Below are 13,963 nucleotides of genomic sequence, written 5' to 3' on the forward strand. Positions count from 1 at the left end.
ATGGAAAAACACAATTGGACAGTGCTGAATGAATTTATTCTCATGGGAATCACACACCGTCCTGACCTGCAGGCTCCATTATTTGGGCTGTTCCTCATCATCTATTTGGTCTCAGTGGTGGGCAACCTGGGCATGATCATCCTCACCAAGGTGGACTCCAGACTCCAAACACCCATGTACTTCTTCCTCAAACACCTGGCTTTTACTGATCTTGGTTATTCGACAGCTGTGGGTCCCAAAATGTTAGTAAATTTTGTTGTGGATCACAATACAATCTCTTACTGTTTTTGTGCTGTACAACTAGCTTTCTTTCTTGTATTCATCATTAGTGAGCTGTTCATTCTCTCAGCAATGTCCTATGACCGCTATGTGGCCATCTGTAACCCTCTGCTCTACCCTGTCATCATGTCCCAAAGGGTATGTTACATACTGGTGGCAGTCCCCTACCTCTACAGCACATTTGTGTCTCTTCTAGTCACCATCAAGATTTTTAGTTCATTCTTCTGTGGCTACAATGTCATCAGTCATTTCTACTGTGACAGTCTCCCTTTGTTATCTTTGCTCTGCTCAAATACACATGAAATTGAATTGATTATTCTGATCTTAGCAGGCTTTAATTTGATTTTCTCCCTTCTGATAGTTCTTGTGTCTTACCTGCTGATCCTGGTAGCTATCATCAGGATGAAGTCAGCTGAGGGTAGGCACAAGGCATTTTCCACCTGTGGGTCCCATCTGACAGTGGCCACAGTGTTCTATGGGACTTTGATATTTATGTATGTGCAACCTGAGTCCAGTCATTCCTTTGACACTGATAAAGTGGCATCAATATTTTACACTCTCATTATCCCCATGCTGAATCCTTTGATCTATAGCTTAAGGAACAAGGATGTAAAATATGCAAGACAAGCAATGTGGAAAAAACTCTGCAATTTTTTTTCTTAAATTTTATATATGATACAGTCTCCTTAAATTAGTTTATGGGCTTCAAAATTTGTTCTGTATGTCTCTATCAGTAATAATAAATACAAATGAGTTCAACAAACATGAAGAGGTTCTAAGTGCCAGTCACAATTCTATGTGCTACAAATATATTAGTAAACATAACAGAAAAACTTGCTTTTCTTGAGGGGAAGAGATAAATTATAACTATAATAATTAGGTACAATTTATAGTACAGTTGAATTGGTCAAGACATCATAGACCATAAGAGCAGGTAAGAGAGTGGACATGCCATGGGGGATGAGGAAGAATGGAAGGCAGTAAAAGGGAGATCAGATGATTCTGGTGTTATTCTCAATTAATAGACTAAATCTCCCAGTGTCTGTGTGAGTGACTGTGCACATGCATGTGTGTTTGTGTAAGTTCATTCTCTTTTAGCCTTTACACTCGTCTTTTTAAAAAAAGCATATGTATGTATTTATTCATTTACTTGAGAGAGAGAGATAGAGGGAATGTGCTCACTAATGGGGAGGGGAGTAAGGGAGAGGGAGAAGAGGAAGCAGACTCCCTGCTGAGCAGGGGGACCCATGGGGCACTTGATCCCCAGACCATGGGATCATGACCTGAGCTGAAGGCAGACACTTAATGGCTGAGCCACCCAGCCACCTGTCTTTATACTCTTTTTATGGTATGTGTTGAAATCACACTTATTGTGGTTTCAAGGAGATTCAGTGTAGCACGATGATTGGAAGTCCTCAGTCACGTGAACTTGCTCAAAAGCTCCAGTACCATGTGGGGGAATCTCAGGGTCCTGCTCTCCTCATCAGTGCATTTGCTTAGGAGCCCTAGAAAATCTATTAACTCAACATAATTAGCAACTCAGTTACTCACAATATAAGTGTGACATGTCATTTGTCTTAATCAGCCCATTTCTTTATACCAGTGGATATACAAATTAAGATAAATTTTCTTAGGGCACCTGGGTGGCTCAGAGGGTGAAAGCCTCTGCCTTTGGCTCAGGTCATGATCTCAGGGTCCTGGGATCGAGCCTCGCATGGGGCTCTCTGCTCAGCGAGAACCCTGCTTCCCCCCTCTCTGTCTTGGCCTGCCTCTCTGTCTGTTTGTGATCTCTCTGTCAAATAAATAAATAAAATCTTTAAAAACCTAAATTTTCGTGATTAGAGTTAGCAGTACTCCATTACATACTTTAAAGTAAAGACAGTAAATCTTAAATGTCCTCACCACACACACAAAAAAGATGCCACTTATGTAACATGATGGAGACATTAGTTAATGCTAAATTGTAATCATATTGTAGCACATAAGTGTATCAAATCAACACATCATATACCTTACAGTTGCTATATGTCATTTATACCTCAATAAAGTTGGAGAAAAAAAAGATAAATTTCTTGAGGTATCCCATAGAAGCTTCCAATTTTCGATGTTTGATTTTACGTTGTATTGGGATCTTGATTTCTATTTATTTTTGTCTAATGGGATTGTTACACGTTCTTCTCTGTGAAAAATAAGAATACGTATTTAAAATTAGCTTTCATAAGAGGTCTACTCTCTGTTAAATTAAGTTTTGTTGCTTTTTTCAGGGGATGATTTTTCTCAAAATTGGTTCATATAAATATGTAAAATATTTTTATTAGGGTCCATTGTTTTACTGCATTGATTTGATAATTTCTCATTAGGAAGCAAAAGGAGATAATCCAATAATTCGATCTATAGTATACTTCTAGTGAAAATTTAGTAAGATATGAAACAATTTCCATTATGGAATACAATTTTCTGTGCAATCAGTAAAATTTGAATAAAACTTATTCATTAGAATGAAAACACACTATATGTATATTTTTATGTGAAGAAAACTCTTACTAACTCATTTATATAATTTTTTCATTATTGAGAGAAATATATACTGAGTATGAACTTTGCGAGTATCAATGTAAGAAAATATATTGCTTTCTAGGAGCAAAAACAAGTTTTTGGTGGCTGCTAAGATATTTGAAAAGGTCTAAACTAATATTTTGGTTATATATTTCCCCAAATTATCTTCAGTGAATAACTATGACTTTTGTAATAAAAGAAAATAAAAGGCTCAAATATCTGGATTTGAAAACATAAAATAACTCAATAAAATCCACTAGCCCACTTCTAAAATAAATCTTGTTGTGCCTTTCATCATCCCTCAAATGATAAACCAGAAAGAGAACAGAAGATATTGAGATTTACAAATTTTGATAATAGATTTTATTTTAAAAGTTAGTCTCTATTTCAATATTAAGTAATTTCAGAAAGTTTAATATTTTTCCATAAAATGGAAAAATTCAAAAAATAAAGAATTGGCACATAACTGAAATTTTTGTGTGAAATTATGAAGAATATTAGAATTTTATATATTATGCCATGATAATTCAGAAAGATTAACAAAATTTAAAATACAAAAAGTACAACAAATTTAAATACACTAAGGGTGTCTATAAAAAAAAGTCCATGTTTTGCATTCCTGGGTGGTTCAGTAATTAAGTGTCTGCCTTTGGCTCAGGTCATGACCTCAGGGTCCTGGCATCTAGTCCCATGTCAGACTCCCTGCTCAATGGGAAGCCTACTTCTTCCTCTCCCACTGCCCCTTCCTGTGTTCCCTCTCTTGCTATCTGGCTCTCTGTCAAATAAATAAATAAATCTTAAAAAAAAAATCTATGTTTTAGTTTAGGAAACTAAGAAGGGTACATAGTACATTTTTATGCATATGGACACTAAAAAAATGAAAAAAATCCAAGATGAAATGAATCTCAATATGGAAATACATATGAAAAATAACTCTCACTAATCTAAAATCATGCCTGAGAGTCTTAATTGGGGAATTCTAAGTGCTTAGGGAAAATGAAGTAACCAATTATATATTTTCTTCTAGAAAATTGAAATGAAGCTCAATTTTCTTTAAGGAGCACTTTCCCCTGATATCAAAAGCAAAAGCATCCTAAGACAAGAAAAGAACAGAGGGTGTCAGTCAGGATCACTTATGCAATAATTGTAATAAGAGCTTTAGCAAAAGGAATCTAGCAGTATGTCAAGACAGTAAGTCACCATATTAGGCTAATTCCAGAAATGTACAGATGATTTAACATTTAAAAATAAAATCACCATATTAAAAAATTAGAAAGATTAAAAAATAAGGGGAGGGGGGACCTGGGTGGCTCAGTCATTTAAGCATCTGCCTTCTGTTCAGGTTATGATATCAGGGTCCTGGAATCAAGAACCCTGTCAGACTCCCCACTCAGCTTTTCCCTTTCCCTCTGCCCCTCCCCACTTTCATGTTCCTATGCGCTCTCTCTCTCAAATAAACAAATAAAATCTTAAAAAAATAATAATAAAGAAAAGAAACAGAAAAAAAAATTTTTCATTAAAAAATGCAATGAACTTTGAAAAAAAAATTCAAAACATTTAATAGTTAAAAAATCCAGTAAAAGTAAAAACTTTGACCATACTAGCATTAAATGAAATGTCAATATCTATTAAAAACAAAAACTTTACTTAAAATGTAAATTTTTTTAAAAAAAAGAATATATTTGAACACCTTAAAAAAAAAAAAAGCGAAAAAACTTTGGCCATGCTAGTATTAAATGGGATTTCCTAAAACTGAAAAAGAGCATTGATGAAAACCTACAGTGGATATCATATACCATATTTAAAAAGTGAAATGCATTACCATCAGATCAGGAACAAGGCAAGGAGGACTCTTCTTTCTGATTCTATTCCACATTGTGCTGAAGTTAGTATTCAATGCAATATGGCAAGGAAAAAAAATAATAGAAAATGTCCAGATTGAAAAGGAGATAATAAAACTGTGTTTACTGATAGACTGACAAGATGGTGAAGGCAGAAATCCATTGGAATCTTTAGAAAACAGTTACTGAATTGAAAAGTGAATTTAGTGTCATTTCAAAAAGGGGACCAGTACACAAAATAATGTTTAACTCTATAAATAACCAAGGAAAAATTAGAAATGGAATGTTTATTTATGTTTGAAAGAGAGAGGAGAGGGGAGAGAGAAAGAATCTCAAGCAGATCCAATGCTGATTCTGGAGCCCAGCACAAAGCTCACTATCACAATGCTGAGATCACAACCTGAGCCAAAATCAGAAGTCAGATGTTTAACCAACTAAACCACCCAGACACCCCTAGAAATGGAATTTTAAATATCTGCTACAAATGTATCAAAACTGTAAAACACTTAAATATGAGAAATGCATGTACCGAACGTTAAGAAATTTTACTATAAGGGACGCCTGGGTGGCTCAGTTGGTTAAGCGGCTGCCTTCGGCTCAGGTCATGATCCCAGCATTCTGGGATCGAGTCCCACATCGGGCTCCTTGCTCCGCAGGAAGCCTGCTTCTCCCTCTTCCACTCTGCCTGTGTGCTCGCTCGCTCTCTCTCTGTCTCTGACAAATAAATAAAATCTTAAAAAAAAAAGAAATTTTGCTATAAGACACTAAGAAAGATGTAAATAAGTGAGAAATATACCATATTTATTTCTGAAAGATTCAATATTGTTAAAATATCAAACATCCTCAAATGTACCTATAGATTCAATGCAACTCGAATAGAAATCCAAACAGGCATTATTTTTTGGTAGGAATTAGGAAGCTGAAACTAAAATACAGAGAGAAATGCAAATACCTAGAATAGCTGAATTAACTTGCAAAGAGAAATGCAGTTGGAATAAAAACACTGGAAAATACTAATGGATCTCAAGCTCTACTCCAAAGCTACAGCATTAAAAGGGTGTGGCACTGGTATAAAAATCACGAAACAGATCAATGAAACAAAATTGGTAGATCAGAAAGTAACCCACAGATGTATGAATAATACATTTTCTACAAGGCAAAAGAAAAAGGCCATTTGTTGAAAAAGGCTATACCTTTCAACAAATGATGATGGGCTAATTAGATGCATATATATAAAATATTGAATGTCAAACTGTAACTCATATAAAGATTCACCAACAATGGATCATAGATGTAAATGTAATACCTAAAAATCTAAACATTTCAGGAGAAAGCATAGTAGAAAATATTCATGATCTCGGGTTCTGCAAAGATTTATTTAATACAATACCCAGAATAAAACCAATAAGACAAAATTTTTATACATTGCACAACACCAAAATGATATATCTCAAAAGATACCTTCAAAAGATATATATCTTCAAAAGATGTATTTATCTTTTGTATAAATATATATTTATATTTTTATATTTGATATATATATATAAAAATATATGTATACATATCTTCAAAAATACTCTTAAGAAGGTTTAAAACCAATTTATGCTCTGGAAGACAACAGTTTCAAATAATGTATTTCATAAAGGGCTAATTCCACAATATACACAGAGTCTCAAAACTCTATAATAATGACAGATCTCTAGAATGGGCAAAGCATTTGGAAAGTACTTCACCAAACAACGCATAAAGATGGCAAATACGCACATAAAAAGTTGCTCAGTATCCTTGTCAATGAAACTTCAATTTAATGAAATTCAATAAATCTATTAGAACACCTAGACGTTGGTAAGAGTATGGAAGAACAGGAACTTTCATGAGATTTGTATCCAAATGTCCACAGCAACTGAAAGAATTCAGATTGTATCACTCCCAAATTTGCTGCTTTGGTATATAGATTACTTTGAGCCAAAGACACTGAAAACACTGGAAGTGCAAAAAAGGCACTCTGAATTCTCCTTTTCTCTCTGAAAGCAGGAAATGAAATTACCATCTTAAAGATGCCCTCCTTAATCTAGAAGGAAAAAAAAAATAATAATTCTCATCACCAGAGACAGAAACCCAGAGGCCAAGAGAAACCTATACAAACAGAGTTTGTTAAAATAACTCTCGGGGTGCCCGGGTGGCTCAGTGGTTAAGCATCCAACTTCAGCTCAGGTCATGATACAGGGGCTCTGGGATGCTTCCAGCCCCACATTGAGCTCCCTGCTCAGTGGGGAGCCTGTTTCTCCCTCTCCTGCTCCCCCTGCTCCTGCACTCTCTCCTGCTCTTTCTCACTTCAAATAAATAAATAAAATCTTAAGGAAAGATTACTCTTATCTGCCTCCAGTCTCCCCAAAATGTAAGTTACTTTTCTATAATTGCAGGTCTTTGTTCAACCTCGTATATAAGCACTTAGGCTGAGCTAGTTCTTGGATCTTCTTTCTTCTTGTGATGACTCCCACATTCAAGTAAAAAATTACTAAATAAAATCTGTATGCATTGATCCTATTAATCTCTTGCATCAGTTTAAAACTCAGGGCTAGGAGGAAACGTTAAAGTGATAAAGGAGGATTTTCTTTTTCTTCCCCCTACAGTTTTAGTGACGTTTTAGTTGTGATGGCTCCAAACCAGAAACAAACCAAATGTTCATCTATTTGCGAATGGACTGTAGGCTATCCAAGCAAGGGAATGCCTCTCGAAATAAAAAGTAATGAAGGATTAGATTGGCACATCCAAAAAGGGGGATAATCTCAAACTAATTCTGCCCAACAAAGGATGCCAAAACAAAAAGACTACATAATTTATGATGACATTATAATAAAAATAACCTACAAATTTGCAATCATCTATATTTATACAAAACAGATCAAATAGGAATTCTCAGAAAGTGCAAGAAAAGAACATAAAGTATATACAATGTGGAAAGAAAAAAATGATACCAACCCAATTAGGCCAATGACATGTTATCTAATAGAAAATTTCCACAAATCTGAAAAATGAAAGTCTAAAAGAAAACTATGAGTCCACCAAGGATCCATGATACATGAATAATGAATAAATATCATTCTATATATACATATAGAAATGAAATAAAAAATAAAACATTCACAGCCCCCCACATGCAATGAACTATGCAAGTAGAAACAAGCAAATCATGTACAGGAACTGTCTACAGAAAAGTACAAAATAGTGATTCAATAAATCAAAAAAGATCTGAACAAATCAGTAGACATATTAAGATTATGGATTTAAAGACAACACATTAAAATATTAATTCTTTATAAACTGATCTGTAGGTTAAATGCAAACCCAGTAAGACTTTGCTAAAGGCAACTTTACACTGAAATTTGTGTGCAAGTTCAAGAAACTAGCAGAGATTAAACACATTTTAACGTGTAGCATAAAGAGGAAGAAAACTATCCACTCCATGTTGAGATTTACTATGTAGACATATAATGGAGACTACATGGCATTGGTGGAGATACAAACACATGAATCAACATCAAGTAGACAGAAATAGACCTTTCGAATTAGTTCAACTAATTTTTCCAAAAAATGGAAAGATAATTCAAGAAAAGGAGAATAACCTTTAAAATAAATGGTGTTATCACTTCTCAGCCTTTTGGCTAAGATCAAGCGTAAAAAAATGATGTTGTGGTGCCTGGGTATCTGTCTTGTGAGCAACCAATTCTTGATTTCAGCTCAGGTCATGATCTAAGGATCCTAAGATCAAGCCCCCTGATGTTCTCCGTGCTCTGCATGGAATCTGCTTCTGATTTTCTCTCTCTCCCTCAGCTCCTCCCCCTACTTGCACTTTCTAAATAAATAAATAAACAAGCAACAAAATCTTCTAAAAATAATAGTGGTATTGTAATTGGGAGTACAGAAGTAAAAATATACAAACAAATAATGTTAGCTTAACTTTTATACAAAGATTGAATAACAACTTAAGTGTAAATTGGCAAACTATAATAAACTCAGGTTAAAATATAGGGGAAAGCCTATATTCAACACCTTGGGTTAGTGAAGAGTTTAGTGACATGATATAAGGGGTGCCTGAGTGGCTTAGTAGGTTAAACATCTGCCTTCAGCTCAGGTCACCATCCTGGGTTCTGGGATCCAGCCCCACGTCTGGCTCTCCTCTCAGTGCGGGGGGGGGGGGTGGGTAGATCCTGCTTCTCCCTCTTACCCTGCTTGTGTTCTCTCTCTCTCTCTCTGTCTGTCAAATAAATGAATAAAATGTGAAAAAAAAGTGAAAGAGACATGACATAAAAAGCATAATCTATGAAAGTAAATACTGATAAACTGGACTTGATCCAAATTAAAACAACCTACCAATCACACTCCTGGTTATTTATCCTAAAGGAATGAAAAATTATATTCATGTGATCATCTTTAAGTGAATCTTTATAGATGTTTTACTCATCATAGTTGAAAACTAGAAAGAACCCAAATGCCTTTCAGTGAGTAAATGGTTATAGAAATTCTGTCATCAATATCATGGAATACTACTCAGCAACAATGAAGGAACAAATGATTTTATTTACACAAAACACAAGGGAATTTCAAGAGGATTCTATTGAATGAAAAAAAAAAAGTCCAATCTCAAAAGATTACAAATGGTTTATTATTTATAAAACACTCTTTAAATGACAAAAATACAGTGATGGAAACAAGATTAGTGATCACCAGGAGTTAGGAACAGTGGCAGAGGCAGAAGCAGTGGGCATTGCTAAAAAGGGGCAGCAGGATAGACTTTCTGGCAAGGAATAGATCCGTTTTGGAGGGGGGAAGGGTGCACAGAATGGAATCACTGAAATGGTGCAATATGCAGTAAAAGAAAAAATAAAATAAAATAAAAGAGAAGTGGTGAACAGAGAGATGGAAACTCAGATGGAAATGAGAAGTAACAGTAACTACTTTCTGTCCCTGAAAGAAAAGTGGAAACAACTCGAGCAACAAATTCAGATAGTAGCAACTCATATTTTCACAGTGTATTATTTTACCTCCCTAAAAACTTTAAGATAATGTGACAGGACAGTATTTAAACTCTTCTACCCTGTGCCATTCAAGGACCACCATGGAAATGCAGATTCTTGATGGCATGTCCTACAGATAGGATATTTTGATCGAGTTCACTGTGGTATAAAAGGAAAGTTAACCAAGAGTAAAGAATTGGAAACAAAGAAGGTAGGGAGAGGGGGTAATACAGGGAGAGAGTAAAGGGAGGAAGTCAGGAAGGAAAGCAAAAAGCAAGATCTGGAGGAAAAAAAAAAAGACTAGTAAGTACAAATTTTCTCTCATAATTAAAAGGGCAACATTCAAACATTTCCTTATCCTTTGAAATACATTAGGGATAGTCAACAAATTGCTTGAAATCTCCTCAGGGAGAGTCTCAAAAGGTTAAAAAAAATCCATAAATTGTTCTCACTCTGCTGTGTAAGAAACACATGAGGGAGTCAAGACAGAGGCTTCACTGCAGGTAAAATGACAGGATATTTCATGGGCTATCTTATGTTACCAACATCAACAATGATCATGTGATATAAGCAAAGTTATGCTTTAATTCAATAGCAAAGCTCCAGCAAAAAGTTGGCATTTATAATTTCATTTTTGGGTTTTTGTTTTGTTTTGTTTTGCTTTACTTTGCTTTGCTTTCTACTACTCCCTAATGCTGAGCAGGAATTGGAGACCTGTCCTTTTCTATTCACATTATTTTTCTGAGTATTTTCAGGTGTATCCGCAGTCTAAATATTCAGAAACATCTTTGAAGCAAAGTCATGCTATTGCTTGCAAACTATTTTTTATATAAATAATTTTATCTCCAACGCAGGCCAAAATTGAGAGCAAATGAAGCAGAACTAAAGAGATATCCATTTTTTAAAATCAGCAAAATTAAGAAGCTGCCTGTATTCAGTCTTGCAGTTTGATATCTTTCCAAATTCTTAGTTATTTAGTTGCCCCAGGGTCTTTTTTGTGACCCTCTCAATATAATTTAAGATTTAATTATTATTTAAATAAAAATATAAGTATGATTCTTTCCAGATTCCTTAATGAGACAAAAGGGGATTTCTACCTCACACTGAGATGTGAAAAGCATTATTTGGATATTAGCAGACTTTTAAGGACCCAGTTTATGGTGATGGTACAATGTACAGCACATTCTTCAGTTTTAAGTAGGATCTGACAAGAAGCAGATACAATTATCTCAAAGAATGTAGATTTTCAAAAATTACCATTGGTCTTCAACAAAGTTGTTAAAATATGAAACAGCAACTTGGTTCTTTCCCTAGAACTCTAAAGTTAAAGGAATTCATGTCTATCTTTCCTTAGCTTACAGGACAATTAGAACTTACTTAGTATGATTTATCTCAGCCTTTCATATTTGCAAAACAAAACAAAACAGGGTTTATACCACTTCTTATTACATTTGCTGAAAACTGTTTTCTAAAATGACTAACAACTAATACATGTTTTCATCTTTCTGATGTAAGAAGGGCACATGCATTAAGGCAGCGTAGGTAATCAGGAGGTCACAACATTAGAAGCAATATTTTAAGTAAAGTAAATGCAAATTTTATGGAATCATTGTTACACTTAATATTATAAAATTATATGTTTCTATTTTCTTGTAGAGCAGAGATTGCTGTGATTATGTAAAGCAACTATATTATAATGCCCTGTTATTTCATAATGTAGGTTTTCATCATTATAACCCACTACCATTTCTATTTCTTCTTTTTAAAATTCAATTTATTTATCTATTTGTTTGTTTGCTTATTATTTATTTATTTATTTTTGAGGGAAACCACATGGGTGGGGGAGGAGCAGGGAAAGAGAGACAGGCAGACTCCATGCTGAGCAGGGAGCCTAACTCTGGGCTTGATCCCAGAACCCTGAGTTCATGACCTCAGCCAAAACCAAGAGTCATGCTTTAACTGACTGAGCCACCCAGGTGCCCCTCTATTTCTTTTTTCTTAAGAAAGGAACCTGCTTGCAATATTATAAACTTAACAATTATCTTAATCTGCTATCCAGTTATTACTGGTATTTCCTAATCTGTATATCATTAGGAATAGTCAGCCATATTTTTAATATAATTATAATGTATATCTGTGCTATGTATTATAGTTTGGAGAAGTTCTTGTGGTTCTAAGGTATAGAGGAACTTAAAGTAATATCAAAAATCCGTGCAGATCTCATCTTTAGTCTATTTTATTTCACCTCTATGGTATCATACAACATTATTTCAGTTTTTAAAGTACAGTATCTCTTTATCCAAAGGGAGTTTTTAAATAAATTTTTATCAAATGAAAACAATGCCAGGGTGGCTCAGTGGGTTAAAGCCTTTGCCTTCTGCTCAGGTCATGATCTCAGGGTCCTGGGATCGAGCCCTACATCAGGCTCTCTGCTCCACGGGGAGCCTGCTTCCTTCTCCCTCTCTGCCTACTTGTGATATCTGTCCACCAAATAAATAAATAAGATCTAAAAAAAAAAAAAAAAGAAGAAGAAGAAGAAGAAGAAAAGAAAAAGAAAAAAATGTTAGTGACTGCTCGTTCAGCCATTTTTTTTTAATTTTATTTATTTATTTGAGAGTAAGATTGAAAGAGTGAGCAGGAGTTACAGGAGGGCAGAGGGAGGGGGATGAGGAGCCAGGAAGGGGGCCAAGAGTAAGGAAGTGGGGGTTCAATCCCAGAACCCTGAGATCATGGCCTGAGCCCAAGGCAGACATGTACCCACCCAGGTGTCCCTCATTCTCCTAATTTTCCCAGGTTTCCTCATTTTCTCCTAGGTTCTTGCATGATGAAATGTATTTGATTTGTCACATAAAAGTCACATACAATGTTATATCAAAATAAACTTATATTAGCATTTTGTTAAAATAGTTAAGATAATTTGAAGATAAATAATTAAAAGAAGAGCACCTTAATAGTTCAATTTTGTTACAGAAGTGGTCAGGGAAGTGCCTGAATTATGTCACATTTCATCTTACTTGACGTATTTCCTGTTCATCATCATAGCACAGACAAAGAAGATATTTCACAGTGCAGAAGAATTTACATACATACACATAAAGAAATCTGCTTTGAGCTAAGATATGGTCACCATTTAAAAAACAAAAGCAAAAAAACACTATGTAAGCACACTGGTTCATTTGATCTTCATTCATCCTTGTCAATAGCCCTATGAAGGAAGTTTTTATTTTTTATAGGAGAATAAAGAGTTTTAAATATGTTAAATTATTGGCCCAAAGTGACCCTCAAATAAGACATGAACAAAGGTGTAACACAGACTATTCCAATATAAATATATCTTATACTTATGCAATAAAGACAATTCTCAACTACAATCTGTTACAGTTTTCTTATTTATTCATTTGTCTGATATCTGTCAAAAGTATCAATAGTTTCATCTATCAGCCTGTATCACCTGTGGGTCTAAAGGATTTTATAGGACTATGTGGTGAAGTAGTGGGTTCTGTACATTTTTTTGAATTTTAAATTATTGTTTGAAATCATTATATAATTGTATAATATAATTTATTATATACTGACATATGTATTAAGTCATACTATTAAATGCAATTTATAAACATCAATGTGCAGTTGCAATTAAATAAATGACTAATAGAAAACTTTATTTTTAATAGAAAACTTTATAGCACAATATAATTCATGTTACACCCAAATTTTTAACAAAGTTTTGATTTTTTAAAATGTTTCATATGTACATATGTCTATATCTGTGTCTATATTTATATATCTATATGTGTCTATATCTACTTATGTATCTTTTTCTCCTTCTCTTTCTCCCTCTCTATTATCTATCTATCAATACCATCTTGGTTTCTCAAACTTGCTACTGCTCATATTTTGGGCAGGATATTGGATCTTGTAGGATGTTTAGAAATATACTATAATACATTATATTTTATTATATAACAAATATAATTGACCCTTAACTGTCATTAGCGAGTAGAACCCACCTTCCGGTTGTGACAACTTAAATGTCTTCTGATAAAATATTATCTGGTTAGTAAAATCATTTCAGTTGGCAATCACTATCTGTGTTTATGTATATTAGTGTTCTTCCAAGAAGGGTTTATTTTCAAATATCTGAAATTGAAAAGTTTGAATGCATTTTATTTGTACTAGTTTTGCATGCTAAAAATCACTCAGGTGATAATGCATGAAATCTATTGACCATGCTGATGTCTCTATCCAGAATAGGTTTCCTGATAAGCCTGC

General features: G+C 34.3%; 1 protein-coding gene across 1 annotated transcript; it reads left to right on the top strand.

Moving 5' to 3' along the window:
• LOC101679685 (olfactory receptor 8K3-like) lies at window positions 1–942 on the top strand. The gene has a single exon (XM_004782453.1). The coding sequence runs from the start codon at window positions 1–3 to the stop codon at window positions 940–942; it is 942 nt and encodes a 313-aa protein (XP_004782510.1).
• Window positions 943–13,963: the final 13,021 nt, after the last annotated feature.

Source organism: Mustela putorius, unplaced genomic scaffold, assembly GCF_011764305.1.
Source record: "Mustela putorius furo isolate JIRA1106 unplaced genomic scaffold, ASM1176430v1.1 tig00000127_pilon_pilon_pilon, whole genome shotgun sequence".
Lineage (NCBI taxonomy): Eukaryota > Metazoa > Chordata > Mammalia > Carnivora > Mustelidae > Mustela > Mustela putorius.